This window comes from Emys orbicularis, chromosome 7, assembly GCF_028017835.1.
Source record: "Emys orbicularis isolate rEmyOrb1 chromosome 7, rEmyOrb1.hap1, whole genome shotgun sequence".
Taxonomy (NCBI): domain Eukaryota; kingdom Metazoa; phylum Chordata; order Testudines; family Emydidae; genus Emys; species Emys orbicularis.
This window is the reverse complement of record NC_088689.1, coordinates 111,389,790-111,416,080: the sequence shown is the minus strand read 5'-3', so window position 1 is coordinate 111,416,080 and position 26,291 is coordinate 111,389,790. Positions and strand designations below refer to the sequence as shown.

The 26,291-nt window shown below is 44.0% G+C and overlaps 1 protein-coding gene across 1 annotated transcript in view; it reads right to left on the bottom strand.

The window, feature by feature from the left end:
- Positions 1-12,902, bottom strand: part of SLC6A6 (solute carrier family 6 member 6) — a 36,752-nt gene extending 23,850 nt beyond the window's left edge. Inside the window, exons 1-4 of the mRNA XM_065408567.1 lie at positions 12,663-12,902; positions 11,842-11,976; positions 8,786-9,020; positions 880-1,012 (exon numbers count right to left, since the gene is read on the bottom strand). Coding sequence (XP_065264639.1) covers positions 880-1,012; positions 8,786-9,020; positions 11,842-11,976; positions 12,663-12,891 — 732 coding nt within the window. The 5' untranslated portion in view covers positions 12,892-12,902. The remainder of the gene's footprint in view (positions 1-879; positions 1,013-8,785; positions 9,021-11,841; positions 11,977-12,662) is intronic.
- Positions 12,903-26,291: the final 13,389 nt, after the last annotated feature.

Sequence of the window (26,291 nt, the reverse complement as noted above, 5' to 3'; positions counted from 1 at the left end):
GAGGAACCACAGATGGGTCCCATTCAACAAAAACCTCGGAGCACCCAAGGGAGTTTGTGAATGTTTAACTACTGTGGCCTTCAGCAGGCATCTAAAATATACAGTGTAGATATCAAGGTTGTTGAACTTAGCCCTGAGCTCAATACGCCTAATAGAAAACTTCAGAGAGGAAGGTAGGCCCTGCAGTGAGAGGCACACTAGAAATGACTGAATAAACAGTGAATAGATCTGAGTGTCAGAGTAGCCCTTGGACAATGACCCTGGCAAAGAAGACGGTGCTGCTGTTTTAGGACGAGCGTTTTCATTAAATAAATGAGTGCTTAAAGTTAGGCTCCTACATCTGTCCTTGGGCATCTAAATAAGTGGGCAGTTTTTCCAAAAGGGCTAAGCATCCAGCAGTTCCCAGTGACTTCAGTTTATCCCCACTGTGGATCCACTGATTCCAGTGGCACTGCAGCAGAATTGAAGGTGGCTCTGTGGATGACATGTCATAGAAGCACACCGTGGTGTAACAATTATTATTATGTGGGAAGAGGCAAGTAGTGTACCACTCAGTAAAGCCTGAGGCACCCTCACCAGTACAGGTAGCACTGGCTAGGTTCCATTGTCTTAAATGGCGCTATTTAAAAGGCTTCCTGAGTCGTCTTTATATGATTCATGATGCTATTCCATTAACATCCGCTTGGTTCAGAGGGATTCTGTACTATGGCACTGGCCACTGCCCTCCAACACCGGTCAAGTCCATCTCTTACTCAGTGTGAAAATACATTTTTCGCATGGAAGCTGTCACTATTTATTGACAAAAGACACAGCCTATTATTCACTGTACTGCTGACTTTTCTAAGGGAGTGATTGTAAAGGGGCAGAGAGAGCACTTACTTTCCCAGTAGACTTGACGCCTTTCCAAATGCAGAAGAAACATATCACCCAGACAAAGAGAAGACACAGTGCCAGATCCCACTTGACAACACCGACATCTTCAATCCCCGTAGACAAGCTCAGTACGTTGCGCCTTAATGCGTGAAAGGAAAAGAAGCAAGACAAAGATGCAACAAAGCAGTTAGTCAGGAGTTTTCTTATTAGCTCTGCAAGTTTACACACATTACTTATGGCAATGACTGGACTGGCTGCACTTTAAAATTGCAATCTTATGAACATGTACTTACTAACTCAGCATTACTCATATGAGTAAAGGTTTGCAGGATTAAGCCCTAGGTATGTCTGCTGTCTGTAGGATTCTTCTGACCAACATACTATACAGCATCTTGACCAAGGCTCCTTTTGGAAGCTAATGATCATATAAGTATGTTGCAAGTGTTGAAGTTATTTGCTAAAATTGTTCTTCATGGAGATGAAGCCAGACCTCTACTGCAGTGGTTCTCAAAGCCGGTCCGCCACTTGTTCAGGGAAAGCCCCTGGCGGGCCGGGCCAGCTTGTTTACCTGCCGCGTCCGGAGGTTTGGCCGATCGCGGCTCCCACTGGCCGCGGTTTGCCGCTCCAGGCCAATGGGGGGCTGCAGGAAGAGGTGGCCAGCACATCTCTCGGCCCGTGCTGCTTCCCGCAGCCCCCATTGGCCTGGAGTGGCGAACCGCGGCCAGTGGGAGCCACGATCGTCCGAACCTGCGGATGCGGCAGGTAAACAAACCGGCCCGGCCCGCGAGGGGCTTTCCCTGAACAAGCGGTGAACCGGCTGTGAGAATCACTGCTCTACTGGCATCTCTATCAAAACAGCCTTGAAGCCACAGTGTACTTGTATGTCAATATCACCCATAATGTCTGAAACAAACTTATTCAAAAAGGCCACAATACATCAGTGTTTTCTTTTCAGTCTGTTACGGTGACTGTCATTATAGGGATCAGAGACAACAGTGTGTCAAGTTAACACATTAAGGAGTTTGGTTTGCAGTGCAGAGCCTGGATTTGTTACAATTTCTGTTACCCTTTCCATTTATCTTGGCTCAGTGCATGCAACCATTACTGATGAGTGCCAAAGGTAGTCAATGTCATCACAAGTAGGTCCTTGTTTAGTTGACCAAAGATATTTGGTAAACTTTATTTAGTTATTCAACTTAGAAAATAAACACAGATTTCTACTGGGGAGGCAAAAACATGAGCATCAGAATAGCTAGGTTCATAAAAACAACTTTTTATTAACTTCTTTCTTTTGTCAATTTCCATAAGAACAAATATTGAAATAAAACTACTTCCTTTCCTTTCTCTGGCAATGTACATGCTCCAAATGGCATGTTCGTCACTTTCTCTAACATGAACAGGCTGTGTCACACCTTTCCTCATTGCCTGCAATAAAGGACCAAATCCTACTAATTCCTTACTTAGGCAAAACTCTGCTGAAATCACTGGGACAAATCCTGAACTCCTCGTCATGCAAGACTTTTCGCTGTAGTCAATGAAAGTTTTGGCTGTACTGGAACTGCAGGACATTGTCCACAGTCTAATTTGTTCAATGAAAGAATGCCGCTGAGTTTTGTTTTTTGCCCAACGATGAAAGTCAGCAGCCATCCTTTACCCACTATCAGGAGTGCAAGGGGCACACCAGGTCAATGTGTCTGCACACGCAGATGAGGTACACAAGTTTAGGTAACAGATTTTTGTCAGGATAAAAACATTTACCAAACCCTGCAAGGTCATAGCAATCTGATGCACTAAGCTTCACCCCCACCCCCACCCGGGTCTATCAAGCTTTTTTGTTCCCAATGGAAAAAACAATAACAATAAATAAAACCAGTGACCTAAAAGTGCTATAAATTTTTGATAATAAAGAGAAACTGACCATTTAGAAGGCCCAAAATGGTTGCCTTTTTTTAATATTAGCTTGCAAATTTTTTACGATAATTTGAGCGTGTGTGTGTGTGTGTGTGTGTGTGTGTGTGTGTGTGTGTGTTCTCAGAACTAAATGCTTTACATTTTTTAAACATTTTTTGAGTGTATTTGGTGCTGTGGAAAAAGACTAATGGAACTCAATAGAACAGACGCTCCCCAAACAGTGCAGCTACTCAGTAATTAGGAGCAACCCTATGATAACAAACAATTGTATAATTCTGCAGTCCTTGCTCATATGAGTGAGTCTTTACTCACTGGAATCAGCAGCAGCAGGATCAGGCCCGGTGTGTGTATGTGGGAGAAGAAAATGAAGAATTTGCAAGGAGACCAAAGTTCAGTTTCAAGCTCCCATGGGTTTTTTTTAATAAAGCCCAACTTTCTAAGCTGAAAGGCAGTTTGGAAGAACATGCTAATAAGCAGCCAACATGGCTTGGGGCAAGAAAACACTGAATAGCCTTTTTCCTTTCGGAAACTGGAGATCTGTGAATGTATGTGGCTAAGACTGTATGTGGCATGTTTCATGAACCACTCTTTGTTTTTCTCTTATAGATTCAAAAGCAGATGGCCACCTTACCTAGAATGTGACCCAGGATTCTGGGCTCACATTCTATGGAAGAGAACAGCATCTGCTAGGAGCCAGGTAGGTTTCTCTTTTATATAGGACTAGTAAAGTGCACTGTTTGATGTGCTCCCTTGCTGTCTTCAGCTATCCTCCCCTGCAAAGGATGAATACTTCAAGGAGCCAGTTCAGCACACACCACTACAGTGTCTGCATTAGGTTATGTCAGGCAACCAAATCAACATATTTCTGTAGCAGAAGCACATGAGTCTGCATCTGTAACATCTTTATAATTTCATTCCTAGGTGGAGTAAGAACTGTACTGCACAACAGCTTTGGTGATATGGACAAACCTCCATTACTCCCTCTGTTACCAAGCCTGCATGATGTGTTCTGTCGTATATATATATATATATTCAGTGGGACAAATATCAAACATGGATTCTTGGGCTTTTTTTCATAGAGCCAGTATGGACTAATAACACGGAGAATGTAAAAACAGGAGTTGTAACTGGTTCCAGAATGTGCGCAAAAATAGAATGAGCAATCCTTGAAGGGTGTCCCATGTCAATTAATCACATGAATGCAGTCAGGACCTTTCATACCAAGAGAGAGGAAGTGCTTTTTAACATAGACTGAGCAATAACAACTAGTACTATAATCAGGTGTACAAGCAATTCACTAAAGGGAATGCTATGAAAGAAGCAATTTCGTAAATCTTATTTGCCTCCAAGGGCACATAAGACTAAGTCGGATTTTGTTTAGTTTTGTTTTGCTTTCCTCAGGGTTACATGCCAGGAACATGTGACAGGCTTTCTTGGATTTGGATGAACAAGGTCTGCTGATTACCAGCCATTTATAAACATTTGGTCAGCATCAGACAATCAGAGCTCTTGTTTAATGGGAGCTGTCCCATAATTCTCACCCCTTTCGCATTACTACATTTGTAAGACTTTAAAATTCAGAACTTTAAAAGAAAATCTGAAGAAATAAGATCTAAAGCACATGATAGCAAGATGTAAGTCTCCTGAGATAAAGCCAGATTTGCTTAACCCCTTTTACTGCTGCTCAAGTAAGCATGTGATTTGCACAGAATGTTAATTCAGATGAACTGAAATGTCAGGCTCTACTGTATGTCCAGCAGGACAGGGAAGGGGGGCACATGCCATTCAGCATGAAGAGGCTAATGTATCAGTGAGGCCAATTATATCAGTGTGGTGTCAGCTTTACCACACACTAGTGATGAAGATAACCACATCCGTTTCCCAGATTGAAAAGGGCATTTAGTTTCAGAAACAAAAAATTAAATAAGTATTAACTGTACCACAAAACAGTGTGGATTCCTTCAATCACGGGATAATAGCCTCTTCTCCAAGCACTGTGGGCTTTTTGTATGACTGTTAATGCTTGAGCACTGAGTGGCAAATATAAATGTCCCGTAGGCGACAAGTTTCCTAGCTGACTGGCTCCTAAGGAAAAGGGCTTTATTTTCAGAATCACGTATTGCATGTGCAACTAGCATTTGCACACACTTTGGGGCCACGCGGATGCTAGACTCTGCATGTGTAAAATACATCACTTCCATGTGTTAAGGCTGAAAAAGTGTGTATATGGGGGGGGCATGGAGGTGCACAAGGGGAAGCGTTGTTGAAGTCCCAATAAAACTCAGGCCCAAAAAGTCCACCAAGACCAGTAAGATTGACAACACAAATTATTGTTAACTGGCCACAGGTTATGTTATTGTGCTGCTTGAGAGAAGTCTGTGTCTACCCTCCTTCATTCAGACATGACTAGGTCATTCTTACAGTTGTGGGTCTGCAGGGTCTCAATGATGGGATATTTAAGATCGAGGCAATAACACAAGCTTTTAAAAATAAAAATGATAAGGGCCGATGATCTTATTCTGAAGGATGAATGAAGTTTGGCAGGTAGACTAACAAGATGGTATTCCTCGGCCTTCCAGGGTAAAACTCTTCCTGGGCATTGGGGTCCTCCCAGCCTATTCAGATAGCTGACTAAGGCTAGGTCTACACTGGGGGGGGATCGATTTAAGATACGCAAATTCAGCTACGTGAATAGCGTAGCTGAATTCGACGTATCCGAGCTGACTTACCCCACTGTGAGGACGGCGGCAAATCGACCGCCGCGGCTCCCCTGTCGACGGCGCTTACTCCTACCTGCGCTGGTGGAGTACACGCGTCGATTTGGGGATCAATTGTCGCGTCCCGACGAGACGCGATAATTCAATCCCCGAGAGATCGATTTCTACCCGCCGATCTAGGCGGGTAGTGAAGACAAGCCCTAACAGTGGTAGCATTGCCTCTGAAGGCAGAATATCTGGCAGCAGGTATATTTTTACCTGAGAAACCTAGCTGGTTTGTACCATTGCCTTTTATCAAAGGCTTTAGGGAGCTGGGGGCGAATGGAGATTAAAAATAATGTACTGTATAAAGTCTGGCCTGGCCTTAGATATGGTATATTGAAAGTTGCCCATTAACACTTTAACTCTTTAATAGGATACTGAGCTGGCTAGCCGTTGGGCTGACTCAATATGGCTATTCTTATGTTCTTATGTAAAAGTGAGACAGCATAAGCTTAACAGAGCTGAGGAAGATAGAGGTAAGGAGAAGGCAGTGCACAAGATACAGGGAGTCCTTCTTCATGCTTAGATGTGTGCAAGACCTCTTTAGTCTGATTTGTTATCCACATTAGAAGATTGCTTTTTGTCCTGTTCCAGTTGGTCTTTGACTTCTTGATGTGGAATGTCTGTCTAGTAAATCATTTCAACTCCCCATATCTTTAGAGGGACCAGTCCACCACCCAGGAAATCAGAACTGGGAAAGTAACTGTCACGTAGCACAGAAACTTAGTGCTAATAACACACTGAAAAAATTGGTAATACAGGATGCACTCTGTCAGTTACACCAATCATCTGATGGTCCAAGACCTACTCTACATTACTGGCTCATCTTCAGCTCTTGGGTTACAAGTTTCAGTACAGTTCCTAGGATTCTTTTTCCAAACTTAACACCTGCCAAATATTTGCAGTGTGGATGTCATTTCTGATGCGGCAACTAGCTTACATTTATTTATAAAATACAGAAGGGTGTTCAAGTTGATTCAAGGAGTCAAACTGGAATTTAAGTGGCCTGAAGAAGTCAACCTGGGATCGAAGCAAATGCTACACTTAATAATAAACCAGCAGGGCAAGCCAAGCAAGTAAATAATCTCTGAATCTGCTCATGGGGGTCTTACATCACACAGATCTTCTTTGTATTCCCTTTTATTCTGCAAATTTTTGATGCCTGTGCAAATACACGGTTTGCAGAGGTGCCTCTCCATTCAGAAATCAGATTGTGCAAAACAGAATTTATAATGTGAAACGCAGGAGAAACTGTGACAAGAAGCTTCAGCCTGATAAACTCCAGGTATCTGGGAAAAGCAAGATCTTCTTCAAGATTACACAGTAGGCTGGTGCAAGACAAATGATCACAGAAAAGTACAATAACGGGCAGTGTTTAATATCTCTGCCAGTTTTCTTTGCCACATTAATGACTGGCATCTTCGTCAGGTTAGTAAGTGATTTGTTATACATTTAGAAAGTGTATTAACAAGGAAGGGAGGGGGAAAGGCAACAACAGCTGTGCTCACAAAACCATAATTAATGGTCTGTCATTGTTTCCATTGTAAACCCCTATTCTCAAGGTACTTGTAAATGAAATGTTCCAAACTGATGTTTGATGCAGAGAATCACAACCCAGAGATGAATGGGTATTTTTCACAATAGAAAACAAAACCAAAATCCTTTCAAACCAAGACACGTTTTGGGAGACTTGCTGTACTCGATTGGGTGAACCTATGCATTTATATACACTACATATGAATATCTTTTGGCCCAGATACTCAATGGTATTTAGGCATCTAAATTAGGTGCCTAAATACCTTTGCAGATCTGGGCCTTTGTGCCTCCTTTCCCATTCCTACACCCTTCAATGAAAAAGAAGAGGTTTAATGTAATAATATTTAGAAGTTCACTTCTCTCCAGAAGCAAAGAAAATCACAATTAAATGTACCAAGTATCAGAGGGGTAGCCATGTTAGTCTGTATCCACAAAAACAACGAGGAGTCCGGTGGCACCTTAAAGACTAACAGATTTATTAGGCCATAAGCTTTCATGGAAAAAAACCCCACTTCTTCAGACTCCTCATTGTTTTTACAATTTAGGGTACATCTACACTACCCACCAGATCAGCAGGTAGTGATCGATCTATTGGGGATTGATTTATTGCGTCTAGTGTAGACGTGATTCGGGGATTGATTTATCGCGTCTAGTGTAGACACGATAAATCAATCCCCGATCGCTCTGCCGTCGACTCCTGTACTCCACCGCGAAGAGAGGAGGAAGTAGCATCGACGGGGGAGCGGTGGTAGTCGACCCGCGCCGTGAGGACACGAGGTAAGTCGACCTAAGATACATTGACTTCAGCTACGCTATTCTTATAGCTGAAGTTGTGTATCTTAGGTCGATCCCCCCCCCAGTGTAGACCAGGCCTAAATGTACGATTGAAAACCCAGGCTATTCATTATCCATTAACTCTGATCATCGTCATTTGTTTTTGCAAGGATCTGAGAAGACTGAGCTATCTCCTATGCCATAGGTCAAATTCAATGGATTTAGTGAAATCCATGGCATTGCAGCCCTTACAGTAGGTCTGAATTTACCCTCATGTGTGCAGCAATACCCAAGTACCACAAGAATTAAGACAATACTGTTAGCACAAGCTTTTGCTTGCTTTTGTGGGTTCAAGTCAGATCCTTAACGTTACTTTAAAAGTAGTTTTCTGAGGCGGGATTTTTGTTTTGAGGTTGGGTAAGGCTAAAATCTCAGAAGCTAGAACAGTTGGGTCTTGTTAGTACTTGGAAGGGACAACACTACGGACTGGCCAGGATCAGTGCTGCACGTAGCGTTTGGCATTAAGAAGGTAGGGTGACCAGATAACAAGTGTGAAAAATGGGGACAGGGTTGGGGGGTAATAGGCGCCTATATAAGAAAAAGTCCCTAATACGGGGACTGTCCCTATAAAATCGGGACATCTGGTCACCCTATAAGAAGGTGACACTATGGCCTTATCTATGCTTGAGTATAGCCCTGATTCAGCACCCTGGCTTGCTGTTGTCTAAGCTTTGGGGTCAGCACCAGTGCACCTTCTCTAATTGCTGGCCACCAATTATTCAATCAGGCTATAGGCAAGGCCTCCAACCTAGATCTATTCATTTTCCCTTACCTAAAATTCCCCATGGAGTTTCAATAGAAGAAGCTAGTTGCATTTATGATTTCTGTCCTTTAAATAAAGTGCTATAAAAAATAATAATGCATGTTCTTACTCCCAAAACTCTGTGACGGGCGAAGTGAAGTTCGTAATGTTCAGTGACAACCACAGTGTTTTGTTCTTCCTGAGAGTGTCTTCCACGCAAGTAGGTGTGTTCCACTTCTGACCACAAAGCGACCAAGGTAGGACGCTCTGAAATGACTGGAACAGATAGTACACTCCCCAAGCCAGGATGACGATGTAGTACACATTCAGAAGGGACACAATCACTATGGAAGCATAACCGATTCCTAATACAAAATAAACAAATAAAACACATACATAATGGTCACTTATCGTTCCAACACTATGAAATCTCAGACATGTAAAGTTATTTTTTAATACTCTGTGGATTTAAATCCTGGTGTAGGATATACCACTATTGGAAACTGAATCCCATTAAACAGCACACGCAACTAAAGCGTAACCAAGCTACTGTCACTGATTGTCACTAGCACCAGTGGTTGCAGCGGTATTAATGAGATCCTTGGGCAGAAGGTTCAGTGTGTGTGCAAAATAAGACGAGTGTTTAAAAATTCCAAAGCGAGCGAAGTGAAAGCCATAGTCTATGCACCCATTTCTCTTTTGCAAATAAAGTATGGTATTTGTGCTTGTTATTGCTAATGAGATCAATGTTTAACTCTGCTATCAATACTTGACAATAAAACATGTCCCTTGTTTGTTTTTAAACACAGGGTCATGGGCAGATAAGGCCACGTCCTCCACAACTTAAAATGGCAATCAAGGAGGTGATGGAATGCAGCTCTGGCAGAATTAAATTCCGAAACTATTCAGTGGGTCTGACTCCTCTCACACCGCTGTAATCTCATTGGCATTACTTCTGATTTGTACCTCTGTGTCAGAGGAGAACCAGTCTCTTTATTTAAAGTAAGAAACAAAAGGCCTGCATACAGATCCTTCTTCTGATACCTTTTGACCACTAGTATTTAGAATCTTGAAGGGTTTTCTGAAGCTAATGTTCCATTTAGGAATGGGAGCGAGAAAAACTGTTTTCCCAACAAAGACTTACAATAGTTTGTAAAGTTAATTAATTAATTAATTTATTACATTAAATAAATAGGTTTATATGAAAGGTGCTTACTGATACACTGTGTCAACACTTGGCAGATCTGCCTTATATTGCACAGCCTTAAGCCATATTGCAATGTGATTCTCCACAGCCAAGAATTTTGTGCTGAGTGCAACCCCCTCTGCCCCCCCCCCCCGCCCACATAGAGTGTACTATCTATTCTACAGTTCAGTCAGAACATTCACTTAGCCATATTATTAGACCCATAAATTTCCTTTTCCAAGGATACCAAGGTGATTTTTATTTAAACCAAGAGCATTCCCTTCTCCCCCAACCCCATGGCCTAGTGAGAGGAGGGGGAGAAAAGAAAGGGGTGTAAATCAGGATAATTCCACTGACTTCAGTATAACAGTTGAGAATTTGGCCCATTGGATACGATCTTACTTACTTAGGTAGTTCCATTCATTTCAAGGAGTAAGATACTGCTCAGGATCAGTAAGGGTGGCAGAATCAAGGCCTAAGTCAATTTAAGGTGCCCATTCCCACTTAAATTTTGAAAAGGAAAGTAGTGCATCTTTATCTTAGGAGGAGAGGGATAGCTCAGTGGTTTGAGCATTGGCATACTAAACTCAGGGTTGTGAGTTTAATCCTTGAGGGGGTCACTTAGGGATCTGGGGCAAAATCAGTACTTGGTCCTGCTAGTGAAGGCAGGGGGCTAGACTCAACAACCTTTCAGCATCCCTTCTAGCTCTATGAGATAGGTGTATATATCCAGTGTAATCACTCATAATTAATGGGGGTTAATTCTAACAAATCAGTTCATTTCCCAGTGTCTCTCTGAAGCCAGTCAATGTGTGGGATGCAGTTAGGGATTCTAAAGGATTTTGGTAACCTGCTTTTAATTTTATATTCCCATTAAATTTCAGAGTGGCATTAGCACAATTCTTGTGAACGGCATGTGTTTCTTCATTTGTTGGCAAATGCCCTTTAATAATAATATGGAGCAATCAGAGTTGTTTTTCACAGTCGGATCTAATTATTGCAAAAGCTCTATGCCTGAATCTTTCCACAGAAAGCCATTCAAATTCCCGCTGTGCATGTAAATATAACTGTGATGCCAGGTTTTGCATGGCAAAAAGAGTTTGGTTTCCAGTCCAGGATAATATTTGGAAAGGCACTTTCGCAAAAGGATATGAGACTATGGAAAAGATTCTGATCCCCTAGTATTTCAAGGGAACACTGCCTTCTCCAACGCTCGTCAACACAATGTGAAACGCCCTCTCTCTTTCTCACAGATTGCACAGCCTCTTGCTGTGAGCCTATTTAGTGCACAACATGCAACTTCTTTCTTATTTATTGGCACTTCTCTCAGTTAACAAGACGACAGCAACAAAAATTAATACTATGATTTCTCCTTTATACTCTCAGGCGTCTACCTTTCCAGGAACCAATATCATATAGTCAGCTACTACAACAAACAGCAGCTGTGAGGGACATGAAGGGCATATACTTGCCCCCTGTTTTTTAAGCAATAAACCACATCAAGGGTGTACCTTAGAGACCTGATCCAAAGACCACTGAAATCAATGGGAGTCCCTTTCTAGGATCAGGCCCTAATATCTGAGGATTTAAGTGCAGCTTAAGTGGTGTATATGCCTCGTGGTGGCCCTCTGCCCAGGGGTGAACTTCCCCCATAGTTTATTCAGTGCTTCAGCAAAGCACTTAAACACATTCACGGTGCTAAGCACCTGAGTAATCCCATCCTTATGTAGCAAGGCAGTTCCATTTATGCATAAACCCCGCAGTAGCAATGTTAGCCACGTGTTTAAGGGCTTTGATGAACCAGGGCCTTGGTGTTGGAAAAATGGGAGTCGAAGGCATTCTGCACTTTGCAGGACTGGTTGCCGAAATGGAAATTACCCATTAATAACACCTTCTGCCATCAGTGAGTCTAGCAAAGCTGTTTTGAAAATTTCCAAGTAACATGTCATTACATTCATTAACTGTGTCTTGTGTCGTGATATGGCAGGAAAATAACTAACCAGTGAAAATAGGGCAGATCTTTTCCCAGCATGTAATTCCTCCTTCAGAGGTATATTGTCCTAGCGCCACCTCCAGGAAAAACACAGGAAGACCTCCCCCAAACAGGAAAATGAAATAAGGTATAAGAAATGCACCTGTAGAGAAAACACAATGATGTACAATAAAGATTAAAAGAATTCAAAATGAAGAATAATACACATGCTGCGGTAGATATATGTAACAAGGAAACACATTTGATACCCTTGTGTACACATATAACAATTTTACTTTTCTGGGATTATTGCCCCTGTTCAAAGATTAAAAATAGAATGGTTACAAACCAAAGGGAAAGGGCATTTTCATTCCTTTTTAAACTGAACATCTATAAAGATTATGAGGATTAGATATACTTTCATTTCATTTAAGCTAAAGCAGTATTTTTATTTTAAAACCCAAAAGAAATGTTCAGTTCAAGTCTTGTCTTAGTTGCACCACTATAAATTTGGAGTAGCGCCATTAATTGGAGTTATTCTACATTTACACTGAGAATATTGATCCATATAATTAACATATATATTTATTTTTAAGTTAAAAGTGAAGTTCAACTGTAATACTAGTAAAATTCAAGGTTGTTGGGTTTTTTCATAACAGAGCTTGGATATTAACTATGAAATAATCAAGCGATTTCTCCTACAGGTTGGGAAAGAGAAAAGAGATTGTTATGGATATTTCGATTTTAAATATGTGGGAGACACTCCGATGCTACAGTATTGGAAGGATGGATGGTTGGACGAATATACAGCTGAATGAGAAGGAATTAGAGAGAGAGAAAAATACTCACCTCCGCCATTTTTATAGCAGAGATACGGAAACCGCCAGACATTGCCTAAACCAATAAATCCACCAGCCACGGACAGCAGAAAGTCAATCTTACTCGCCCACTTCTCCCGTTGAGGCGGCTTCCCCTCTGCCTCGTCCTCAGGGCGTGTCCCAGGGCTCTTGCCAGGGGAAGGTTTGAGGATGTCCTTGTGGAAATCTTTCAAACACTGCAGCTTCTCCTTTGTTGCCATGTTTCTGGTTTCTAAAGAGAAAAAAGTGGCATGAATTTATTAAACAGACATTATTGGGAGAACTCCAACCGTACAAAACTTCTTTAACCAAACTAAGTTCCCTTAAAGGACACCCATTACTAACGCACACATTTCCTTTACTGACCAGGATACAAATAGGCCTCAAAAAGTACACAGAAGTTTCTACCTTTGCAGGACCTTGTAACAGACTATGATGCAAACACTTCCTGTGCTTGATCCAACACTCAGAGGTGAAAGTAAGCCAGTACGGTATGGTAACACAACCAACATCATTGGTAGGACCGCTGATGGGGGAGGGGGCCAAAAGGGGCAGCTTCCCTGGGGCCCGGCAATTTAAAAGGGCCTGGGGCTCCCGGCAGCGGCTGGAGCCTCTGGCCCTTTAAATCGCCGCCAGAGCACCAGGGCTCCCAGCCGCCGCTACCGCTACCATGGGGCTCCGGCGGCGATTTAAAGGGCCTGGTGCTCTGGCAGCAATTTAAAGGGCCTGGGGCTCCCAGCCGCCGCTACTGCTACCGCGCCAGCAGCCAGAGCCCTGGGCCCTTTAAATCGCCCCTGGAGCCAGGGCCAGCTTTAAGCCAATTCACCCGATTCCCTGGAATCGGGCCCCGCTCCGGGGGTCTTTGGCGGCATTTCGGCGGTGGGGGGTCCTTCGGTGCCGCGGAAGACCCGGAGCGGACCCCCCGCTGCGAAGTGCCGCTGAAGCCCCGGACTGCTGCCGGGTATTGGAATCGGGCCCCGTGGGTCATAAAGCCGGCCCTGCCTGGAGCCCCGGGCGGCGCGAGCCGGGCAGTGCTGAAGGGCTGGCTGGGGGAGTCTGGCCCCAGCCCCGCCCCTTCCACCCAAGGCCCCGCCCTTTCGGGGGCCCAGAGCCACTCCCCCCCACCTTGCTCAGGACCCCGGCCGCCCTGCGTACTGGGAAGTCACTTAAGTTACTTTCACCCCTGCCAACACTCCACTGACTCAAAGACTTCCACTGACATCCCTGGGCACGGGATCAGGCCAGTGAGCACTGAGAGGCTGTGTACATTGGCACTGGAACCTCACTGCTCTAAGAGGGTGTGCTCTGCCAGATTTAGGAGGTGTAAAAGATGTGCAGTCCTTGTGTGCTGATTAACTTCAGGCAGCGGGTGTATAGGGAACGCATGCTGCATCAGTAAGTGATGGGGCTGAGCCTCCGCACCCCTGACGGCAGAGGTCGTTAACAGGCTGACTGCGGGCCAAATCCGGACTGCCAGATACTTTTGAACGGACCGCAAAATCTTTTTATTGTCCTTATTGTTAGTGCTGTGTGAAAAATGTTTCTCTGGAGTCTGGCCCTTGACTATACCTTAACCAAGAAATTTGGACCTTGACAAAAAATAATTGACTACCCCTACCCTAAGGGATTCTGCTTGCTATGGGGCAGCGATTCTCAGGTTGCTGCTGCTTACTCTGAATCCCCTTAACTCCTCTCAATGGGCAAGTCCAAATGAAATACATATTGCACTCTGATGTCTTACAGTACTCTCACATTTTTTAAGTAACATCCATTGCTCTTTCCCACTGCCCTAATTCTTACTAGAATCTTGTATCATTTACAGCCTGCCATACTCTGGCTCTGACTAAAGTATTGTGATGGTTTATCCTTAACATGCTGGAATGGGAAGCCACTTCTCCTAATCGGGCCATAGGATCTGAAAGAGCATCTTCAATTTATTCTATTCACAATGAACCTGCTTTCACTTGGCAGCAGTAAAAGCAAATAAACTTTTATATTCAGTTAACTTCTTAGGGGGGAGGGATAGCTCAGTGGTTTGAGCATTGGCCTGTTAAACCCAGGGTTGTGAATTCAATCCTTGAGGGAGCCGCTTAGGGATCTGGGGCAAAATCAGTACTTGGTCCTGCTAGTGAAGGCAGGGGGCTGGACTCAATGACCTTTCAAGGTCCCTTCCAGTTCTAGGAGATAAGACATCTCCATAAATTTATATGCACGTATAAAATTACACATTTTCCTAGTGTGATGGTTGGTTAGTTAATTAAAAATCCGAGGGCATGACTGACCCTGATGCAAAACCAAAAGCAAATTCAACCACAGGGGCCAGCTAATTTAATAGTGAGCAAATGATTAATTGCCATGTGAAAATAATAAACCATGACATTATTTTATATATAAGTGCCTTTTTTATCCAGGAGTTCTTAACTAAAACAGTTTAGGAATAACAACTTTTTTTTTTTTTTTTTTACAGATAGACTATTTGAAATTATGCATTCATCAAAATGTGTTGGCAAGTAAATGGTAAACCCAAATTCAGACATTAGGTCAAATTTCTTCTGCATGCAACTCAAATGACTTCATCTGACTCAGGCTTGTTACATTTACACAGTGTTATGATGCTGAAAATAAACATTTTCATCAGACCCAAACAAACCAGCAAATTTATGCCAGGCCACAGCCATTCCTTGCTTGGTACATGTTCTAATGTGTGCACAGTCATAAAAATCCTGCTTCATATTATCCCATTTGATAGCCGTAAGCCTAGTACTTCCTTGCTGCTTTCTAAACAGATTTAGAAGCTTGGGTTGACATTAGCTCTACAAGAAGTTTTTAATTGGAACATGATTCTGAGATTCATGAATCAGTGTACCTATAGAGATGAAAACCTTTCCATACACCATGCATCTCTGAGCCAGTCAAACCTGGGCCAGTCAAGCCCCAGTGCCTTAAACATTTGAAAGGCCAGTGTTCTGGTAAGATGTCCCTCTGCAATAACAACTCCCTACTGCTCTGACAGCTAAAAAAACAAACCATTTGTTTTAGCAGTACTTAATCACTAGGGTATTCTCCTGCACTAGGAGAAAGGTCTGTTATTATATACATACTAGTGAACAGGAGGGGGAGCTTGGGGAAGAAGAAAGATAAGATGCTGGATAATCATTAAGGCTAAGATTTAATCATGGGTATTTTTAGTAAAAGTCATGGACAGGTCATGGACAATAAACAAAAATTCACAGCCCCATGACCTATCCATGACTTGTACTATATACCCCTGACTAAATCTTGGGTGTTCTGGGGGACTCCAGGGGTGCAGCTGCTGCTCTGGAGGGGGAACTCTGGGGTGCCCGCTGGTGCTACAGTGGGGGGCCTCTGGTGCACCCACTGGTGCTGGCGGGAGGGGCTCCGGGGTGCCCATTGGTGCTGGGTGGGCGCCTGGGTGCCTGCTGGTGTTCGAAGGGGGAGGGAGCCTCTGGGGTGCCCGCTGGTGCTTGGGGGAGGGGGGGCAGCCCGAGACTGCCGCAGCCGCTGCTGGCAGGGAGCGACCAGGGACCGCCGCCGCTGGCAGGAGATAGCCCCGCCGCCCGGGACCGCGGCTGTTGCTGCTGGGCAGCCCTGGGTTCAGTTGCACCTGCCAGCTGTAGAAGTCATGGAGGTCCTGGAAAGTCATGGAATCCATGACTTCCGTGCCGCCGTGCCAGACTCCCAGCCTTAATAATCATTGACCATTATGGTTTGTTTTTTTGTTTGGTTGGTTGGTTGGGTTGTTGTTGTTTTTTTTGAGGGGGGGGGGGAGGTGTTTTTGGTACCTTCCTCTGAAGCATCGGGAAGTGGCCACTTTTAGAGACAAGATACCTGACTAAACAGATCAACGATCTGCAATGAGATAATGCTTCTGCTCCTCTATGGAGGTCTTATTTTAGTCAATTTTTTAGTGAGTTTGCTAATCCAGTCTAATCTTACTGGCTGTTGTCTTATTTCAACCAAAGTGCAAGTTAATTTCATTTAGAATTTGCAAACCTAACCAATTTTCTGCATGCTGTGTTCTATAAATTCTATCTATCTATGAGATGGTTGACTGTCCTGTAGTTAGAGTTAATGGCTTACAGGCTAAGTGCTAATTGTTGTCTTTTGGGATTCTAATTTTGTAACACATGGCACTACATTTTCTAAAGGGCATTCTTATTTGGGGTGCTCTACTTGTCCACCCATTTTGGGTGTCTCATTTTTGAAAATGTAAGTCTTCAGTTTTATTTTCTGATCCAAAATAACTTGGAACTTGATGATGGATCTTGGCTCTTCTGCTATCTTGCAGTGACAAACCCTCAACTCCACACTCAGTTTTTAGTCCTTCAGTAGGAATTTGAGTGAAGACAGCAGGATTTGAAACTAATTATAAGGCCTTTATAGCATTTAACCAGCTGCATAGTGAGGCACAGTACATTGCTTACCTGATAGCTGTGCAATGCACAGCTCTGGATCTTTTTATTTCCCTCATTGTAACATTTCATTTTTTGCTATGAATCTATTCATCTATTGTTGGCAAGGTCTCGACTCTATTGTCCATTAAGATACAGTGTCTGTTTATGGCTAGGAGGCATGTATTGTCCATCAGTGCCACAGGAATTAACACTAAGCTGCCACTTGTGACTACAATTCTAGCCCACGTCATATGTTACATTCAGGGACTGTGGGAGTTTATCCCATTAGCTGCCAACTACTGGTGGCTACACAGCCACTCCCAGTTACAGGAAGTGCCTACAGAGTCTGTAAGGGAGGGGCAGAGGCCACTCTATTTGGCAAGGAAAAGTCAAGAAAGCTGAGTTTGTTTAGTGAAAGGCATTGTCTGTATCATTAATGGGGTTGGAGTTTCATTTCCTTCAGTTATGTTCCACTGGGTGAGGTTCTTAAGGGATAACAATCAAATAGCCTGATGGAGATGCTGAAACAATACTTGCTCACTGCTCAGGTCAGAACAAGAGAATGATAGATTATGTTTTACGGAATCACTTAGTGGGGCACTTTCTGAGATCCAAGTCCCTCTAATTCCCCCAAGGAAAAAACTGTAAGAAACTACTTTTAAAAGCGTGGAGTCCATCATGAGTAATCCAACTCCGAGGCACATGTCTGCCTTCCAGGAGACACATGTCTGCCTTCCAGAGCAGCTCCCTCTATGAAGCCTTGGCTATCTCCAGGAAGACTTGGCTTGATCTGCTAAAGTTAAGATGGATAAACAATGAACAGCAGCCAAGCCTGCAGCCAAATATGTAGAACCTCGCTGGAGAAAGGGGGGAAAAATCCAACTTTTGCTGGGCTAATTCTGTTCTCATTTACACTGGTGTGAACTCAATTAACTCCACTGAAGCCAATGTAGTTAATCTGGATTTATGCTGGTATAATGTAGGAGAATATAATACAGTAGCTAAATGTGGCCCTTTGCATTTTTCTCTCTTTGGCTCTCAGCATAATCATTACATGCTCCACACACTCTATATAATTGACATAATAGCTCCTTTTTTTCCTCTGCAGCACAACTCCAGTCTCCACATACATCAGCCCCACTCCCACCTGTCAGCCAGGTGCATGAAATGCCTTACTCAGAATATCTCACTGTCTGATTAACACAGACTCAGTTGCTGCTCTCCCACTGGTTAGCTATTGGACCTCAGCGGAGAACTCCAAAAGAGATCAGCCTTAGGCAGAGAATGCCCACAGCTAATGCCAGGTAGCTCTACACAGTACATCATCTCTGGTGTAGTTACATAACTGCTACCTCTGTCACTAGAATAATGATTCACTCTCCCACCTCTCATAAAGGAAAACAATACAAAATAGCAGGGGTTCTCAACCTTTTTCTTTCTGAGCCCCCTCCCCCCCCCCCCCCCCCCACGCTATAAAAACTCCAGGGCCCACCTGTGCCACAACAACTGTTTTTCTGCATATAAAAGCCAGGGCCAGCATTAGGCGGTAGCAATCAGGGCAATTGCCGGGGGGCCCACGCTACAGCAGGCCCTGCAAATCTTAGTTGCTCAGGCTTCAGTGTCAGCCCTGGGTGGCAGGGCTCGGGGCACCTGGCTTCAGCCCCATACGGCGGGACTTCATCTTTCTGGCCTGGCCACAGCAAGTCTAATGCCGGCCCTGCTTGGCAGACGCCCTGAAACCAGCTCGCAGCCCCACAGTGGGCCCCAGATTCCTGGTTGAGAACCACTGCAATATAGCACCTTTCAGTAGGAGTTAAAGTCAAATTCATCCTTGGTTTATCTCCACTGAAGTCAAGTGATCTTTAAGGGCCAAATCTGCAAAAGCATGTGCACCCAGTTCAGGTGTGCAAATAGCCTGATGCATTTGTGCAAATCAAAGCTGTGCATGCCACAATACACACACAGTTTTGCATGTGTGCCTTTGAAGATTATAAACAAACAAACATGTACCCCTTTGGTTCTGATCTCTGGAGTTTTATTTAAGTTCCTTCAAAATCCTAAGAAACCCAGTTAGGAAAGAATGTTAAAAAAACTAGGCCCAAAAATACTCTGTAGAAACTCATTTTAAGCAGAAGCTACAGTACATACAGGTAGCTTAGTAACTTCAGGAGTGTAGGTGATTGATAGATTATAGCCATCTTGAAAACTACCTCACAAGCTGCACACTGGCTAAGTCCTCTCTTAGCAGAACCAGAGAAAGGCGACATTGCAAAGGAGCAATATAATGGCATATGTGCAAAACTGGGTACCAGGATGATCTCAGTTCTGATCCTGGCACTGTCAATAATTTACTCTGCTGCCTCGGCCAAGTCATTTGTTTTCCATTCCTTTATGTTAAAATCTGAGAACGCTACTTCCTTTTCTCACCAGGATATTAGAAGGATTAGATCATTAATATTTGTGAAGTGCTCTGTAAATACTAAGGATTGTTATTGGGCAAAGTCCTGAAGACTTTACTCAGTTTTTACTCATGGAAACCTGCCGAAATCAACCTAAGTTTTGTCCAATATAGGACTGAATAAAAATCAAATAGGAGTGAGATCTGACTCTGCCAGTTTCCTATTTGAATATGGACTGAGAAATTGCTTTGGGCCCCTTGTTTTGGCTTCTCTACAGCCTGCTATTCCCCACCCGCAAGTGAAGTCAGAAGAGAAGTTGATCCACACTCAAAGCTCCCATGGACTTCAATGGGAACTCTGCCTGAAGAATGACTGCAGAGACTGGCCCATGGTTTTTACTGAGGGTTGGAATATTCTCGGCAGGCTGATGTTCAGGAGCTGATTTTGTTGCTGTTTTGGAGGCTTCCCTAAAGATAAATTCCTTCAGATTGTGTTTTCTGTGTTTGTTAATGTTTCTTCCTACCAGACTTACCTGTTCAAAGCCTTCTGTTTATCACGTTATAATTCATTTTATACTCCTACTTAAGCAGATTGCCCTTTGCCGGTTTAGGCTTTATCATAGCTCCTAGTTGATCTCTGTACATTTGTGAAACAAGCAAAATTTCCATCTCCATTTCATATTTTCACAAAATCAGCCATCTCTAGACTGCAAGCATGCTTGTGCCACCTTTAATTTTCATATCATTATATTCATGAGTATTTCAATATTAATAGCATTGTGATTCCCAGCTCATAGCAGTTCACAACTCCTGCTGCACCTGAGGGCAACGGGGAAAAACTCTGATTTCAATAAGAGCAGAATCAGGCCACAAATAAAATCTTTGTTACATTTGGCTCATTTCCTAGGAGCTCAGAACTCTAAACCATGCAACTTCTGAAGTCTGTCGCTTTCCCGCCTTAGAATATCAGAGTGGTTAGCCTACTCAATAGATGAGTAAAACATATAACTCCAGATAAAAGTTCTGGCTTTTTTACAGGTCTTTCTTATCTGAGGGGGAAAATACTGATCCACTTCTTTACCTGGCTACCGTGGAGGCCTGTACCAATATCCACAGAATGCCTGACTCCATTTACTGTCCTTAACTCCTATCCCAACTCTTTTGCTTCATCAGACAAAACACCCCCCATATTCTCTGAAAAATACCAACCCTCCATTTAACTTCTTGCCTCTCTAATATTCTTCAAAGGTTCTCTATAAAGTTCCCTTATCATCTCCCTCACTTTCTGCTCTTTGTCGTTTATGTCCTTTTTCAATCTTCTTTTCTTAATTTCTTTTCTCTGTGTGTCTATTTATTCATCTATCCATCCTCCCTTTCTTTTATTTCTTCTCCCTCACTCTACTCCCTCCCATTTCAAAATCATCTGTCCTCTCGCTTCTCTTTTTGCCTGTTTCTTTCACTGTTATACTCCTTTTCTCTTCCTTCGAAGGCTGACATCTGGAAAAGTTGCTACAGAAAATTCCAGGAGCAACAGATATTCCTTTATTTAGCTGGAGTATGTTACAAAAGGAAAGCCCTGGGCTTGTTGCAATTTCTTTTTAATCAATTGTATCCTGGACAAAAGGCATCTATTTTTTTCCAGCTGTCTTTTCTATGTGGCGCTTGTGTTCATATTCGTCAAGTGCTGTAAATGGGCACTGTGTCTCAGCTCAGAGTTATGAAACACTAGCTGGAATAGAAAACCTGCAATCATATAATACTCTGAATTTTCATTCTGTTATACTTCTTTATTTGAACCAATAAATCGATCACCACTAAACCCCAGATTACAGTAGCTGACTAGGGGAAAATAAAAAACCCACTGCCCTTTGTACCTTGGACTTGGCCTCTGTAATTGGAGGATAAAGGTGGGGAGGGAGACTTAAAGCTACTCTGTGTTTACAAAGAGAATACAATGGGTTGGATTTTAATGCAGTGTTGTTCTGCTCATCGCAGAGCATGAAGCCTAAAGAAACAAAATACTCCGCAGTCAGATGTCACCTTTTTTATATGGGACTTGGGGAAAGGGAGGAAGGTATTTTGATACCACTGACTGAAGGGAGTGAGAGCTCTGTAGCGTTTCCCATGTGGGCAGATGAGGGGAAAGCTGGAAACCAATCCAGCTCCTATTGAAGTCAATGCAAAACTCCCATTTATTTCAGTGGGAGAAGGATTAGGCCCCCTAGACCCTAGGGCTGGAAAAAAAAAAGGTCCATGTGAAACTACTGCAAGGATGGAGAAGGAGTCTTGCACCAAGAGGCCTGTTCAGTTGAACCATGGCCACTAGCACAGGCACTGGGGAGCAGTATTGGATATGACATACAGCCAGCATGCACTTTCTGTTCTGTGTGCTGTAGTTTTTGATTCAACCACTATGAATCTAACAGCATGCCAGAAGTTATCACAGACACACTTTTGCCTTTACCAGACTTGGTTAATGTTAGCAGGTGACCCCAACACACCCCCAGTCCTGAACTTCCCCAGACCCATGTGCTCGGATTTGTCCAGCCCTCTCCTGCAACATTCCGAGGAATAATAAGATCTGTAATTTCCTTTAAGGAAACAAAACCCATCGGTTTGCCACATTAACTGGAGTTGACTAGGGTTACCATACGTCCGGGTTTCCCCGGACATGTCCGGCTTTTGGGTCTTTAAATAGCCGTCCGGGGGGAATTTGTAAAATGCTAAAAATGTCCGGGATTTCCCCCCGGACGGCTATTTAAAGACCCAAAAGCGGCTGACAGGGCAGCCGCGCCGGCGGAAAGCGGTACTGGGAGCAGCATGGAGCAGCCGCGAGAGGCGGGTGCGGGCGGCCCGGCTCCCCCTGCCTGGGGCTCCCCTCACCCGCCGCGGGGCACGGGCTCCTCCTCTGCAGCACTGCCCGCCGCGGGGCAGGGGCTCTCCCGGGGCTCTGCCCTGCACGCGCCCAGCACCCCCGGGGCTGCTCCTGCCTCCCCGGGCTGGCCCCAGATCCCCTCCCCCGGGGGGCTGGGGTCCTGCTGCGGCTTGCGCCCCTCTGCCTCCTCCGTGGGGCAGGCAGCCCCAGGGGGTTGAGGCCATGCCACCCCTTCCCCAGCTTCCCCCCTCCAGCAGCCCCCTGCCAGGCCTGTTCAGCCCTCGGCCCCACCGGGTCCTGCTCTGCCTCATGCAACCCGCCCCTACCGTGGGGCGGCCCGGCCCGGGGGGACTGGGGTAGCCACAGCAAAGCCTTGCCCGGAGCTGGTGCAGGAGACGAGCCTGGCTCTCAGCCCAGGCTCCGGCATCAACCTGCAGCAGGGAGTGGAGCCACCCCCCGCCGGCTTGGCTCAACCCAGCCCCGCTCTTAAAGGGACACGGACCCCACCGCAGCTTGGCCCGGCCCGGGGCACGTGGGGGTGTCACCTCACCCCCCGCCGGGAGTGCCCGGCGAGGGGGGTGCTCGGCACCATAGCAGCGCAGAGGGGAGGCCAGCGATGCACCTTACTCTCTCCTGCACTGCCAGCCACGGTCTTGCCTCCTTTCCCCAGCTCTGTGAGGCACTGTACACCTCAGAGCAGCAAATGGTAGCAGATTCTGCTGTCTCCAAGCAGAATCTAGCCCTGAGTGTTTATTTCCGCAGCAGTGAGTTTTCGGTTTGGTGCATTCACTCCTGATCTCCCTGGTAAAGTGTAAAAAAAGCCCTTGGCATTCATTTTCTCAGTGTTTCTGGGAATACCCTTTTCAGTTTCATAGATTGATCTGGGATCTTTCTTTTGCTGTTTCCGGAGAGAACTGTTGACAGCAGGGAGATATGTCCCTGACTAGAGGGCAGGAAGCAAATGTGACTAGACCAGTTGTGACTTCCTTTTGATTTGTTACTATAAAATGTATTACACACAAATAGATTGCTAATGAACTTCCACCTTTGGGTTTCTGGAAAACAACTCACTCTAATACTTGGAAGATGCAGGGACCTTTGGTCTTAAAAAATGAAACATCAGACTCATTAATTTGGGGGAAGTGCAGTGGTCCATTTATGAAATTTCTTAAAAACATGATTCAAAAAATCCTTCTGAGACTGTATTTTAATGCTGAGATCCCAATAGCCTTACTATAGAAATAGAAAGTAAAACAAAGACATTCTTGATCCAGGTCAATTAGAGCAGTGGTTGTCAATGTTTCCAGACTACTGTACCTCCTTCAGGAGGCTGATTTGTCTTGAATACCCCTCACTTAAAAACTACTTGCTTACAAAATCAGACATAAAAATACAAGTATCACAGCACAGTATTACTGAAAAATTGCTTATTTTCTCATTTTTACCACATAAATGATCAAATAAATCACGACTCCCAGATTGAGAAACACTGGTATAGTATATAGAGCAGTATAAACAAGTCACTGTCTGTATGAAATTTTAGTTTGTATTGACTTCACTGGTGCATTTTATGTAGCGTGTTGTAAAACTAGGCAACTATCTAAATGAGTTGATGTACCCCCGGAAGACCTTTGCATACTCCTGGTTGAGAACCACTGAATTAGAGAAATTTTGCATCATGACATAGATCTATTGAAGTAAATGGACTTATGACAATTTACACCAGCCAAAGATCTGGCCCTATTTCTTTAACATTTTAGGTGGAATAATTTGTTTTAATTTGTAAGATTTATAATCTTGCTCTAACGGAACCAAATTTAAGTTTTAGGTACTTCTCAGTTACCTTCTTTCCTCAGACCTCATCCCACACACAGGCAAGTTTACTCAGTTTCTCCATCTGCAGACGGAGATAACAATACATGCATCACAAGAGTGTAGTAAGGCATAGTTGTGAACCCCTTATTCACACTGGTGAGCGGGTATTTATGGGAGTAATTGGTTCACAATCTGGCCCTTAATGGTTGTAAGTTACTTTAATTTCCTCATGTGAAAGGTGCTGCAGAAATGGAAAGTATTATTTATTTCAATAGCGGCTAAATGAATTTACAATATTCATGTGAAAATATTTAAGTTTTAGATATTCTTCTTAGAATCCCCAATTGTAAGTGTGCGGGAGGGGAGGATTCCAGTCCAAAAATGTGTGGCTCCTTTTAAATCTCAGCTTTTATACTTTGTTACATGAGATCAGTCGTACGTGTAAAAAAAGACACATGAACATGGTTTGTTGCAACAGTGAAAATTTAAAGGTCAAATACTTTTTTCATATCAGCTCCCTCATACTGATTTCGGCTCTGAGCATCTAATCAAATGCCAAGTACCTGTGCCTACGATGATGGTTGCATATGCTTCGATAATTAGTTTGGCAAGGCTTTCTATATCAAAGTTACACACATTTTTACACAATATCAGGCAAACCAGCTTGGATCTCTCACTATTCATGTCTCTGTACTAATTGTGCTCTGCATCATTTCACAAAAAAAGTTATTTAACTGAGCTTGAAATTTGTCATTATACTGATATTTCTAAAAATACCCTTCTAGAAAAACTTCCATTTGGCTTGCCAGTAAAGAAAAGGACTTTATATAGCTTGTTTGTTTGAACTTCGAGGCCCATACAGTCCCTGAAATGACATTGCCTTGGTTAGTGTTGTGCTCCATTTCTCACAGTACTCATGATGGGTTGGATTGTCACAGCCCAGCTCAGTCACACAAGAGAGTAAATATGATCTTTTCCAAGTAGACCCCGCTGATATGGGGATGCCCCTTTAAAGGAAGGCCCCGGGACAGGTATGGACAGGGGAGTCCCTCCAGTGGAGGAAGAGGTGAGTGTCAGAAGTAGGGTTACCATATGTCCGGACTTTCCCAGACATGTCCGGCTTTTTGGTCCTCAAATCCCCGTCGGGGAGGAATTTCCAAAAAGCCGAACATGTCCGGGAAAATAGGGAGGCATGGTAAGGGGACCGCCTCCTCCCCGGGCTCCAACTTTCCCGGCTCCCACCGCTCTCCACCGCGGCGGGGGCCGAAGCAACTTCCCCAGCGCAGCAGCAGCCGGGGGGCGGGAGGGAGGAGGGGGAATGTGGGATGCTCAGGGGAGGGGGCGGAGTTGGGGTGAGGAAGGGGTGGAGTTGGGGCGGGGCCAGGGGCGGGGAAGGGGCAGAGTTGGGGCGGGGCCCCCTGGAGTGTCCTCTTTTTGCACTATTGAAATATGGTAACCCTAGAGTTGACATTCACTTTAGCACAAACACAGCATTGTTGGTTTAGATTAATAGTAAAACAAGTTGGTTAACAAACAAAGACAGGATTTTAAGTGAGCTCAATAAAGTTAGAGAGAAAGTTAGAAATGGTTACAAGCAACTAAAAGTGAAAACATGCATCTAAAAGTCTAACACTTAATCTAGCAAGTTTTAGTTCAAAGCTTTGTTCAAGATGCTCTTTCTCACCCACAGTCTTCCAGCAAGACAGTTACTGGCCCTCTCCTCGATCAGGATCTCTTCCAGAGGCCCAAAGGTGCTGGTGCCTTTGTCTTCTTAGGTGAAAGAACTAACTTGGGGTTCTCTGTGCCTTTCTTTTATAGTCCAGTGAATCTTTGAAGTGGATTCTTCCAAAGGATACCCCTCAAAGTAAAGTTCATGCAAGCTGTGAGGAAGGCGATAGAGTCTGGTGGTGAAGGAAGCTCCATGCTCTTTTGTCCCCCACTTGTGTTTGCTGAAATGCAAATTCTTCTGTTTCCTGACATCTCCTCCCCCTGTTGCCTTGATGGTCCTGTTCACTACTTATATGTAAATTGAGGTAAACACACATCCTTTGTTTAGGATAGACCTGTTTAACAACTATTACCTCAGCAGGGCGGTCTGGTTTTGAACCTGTGCTAATA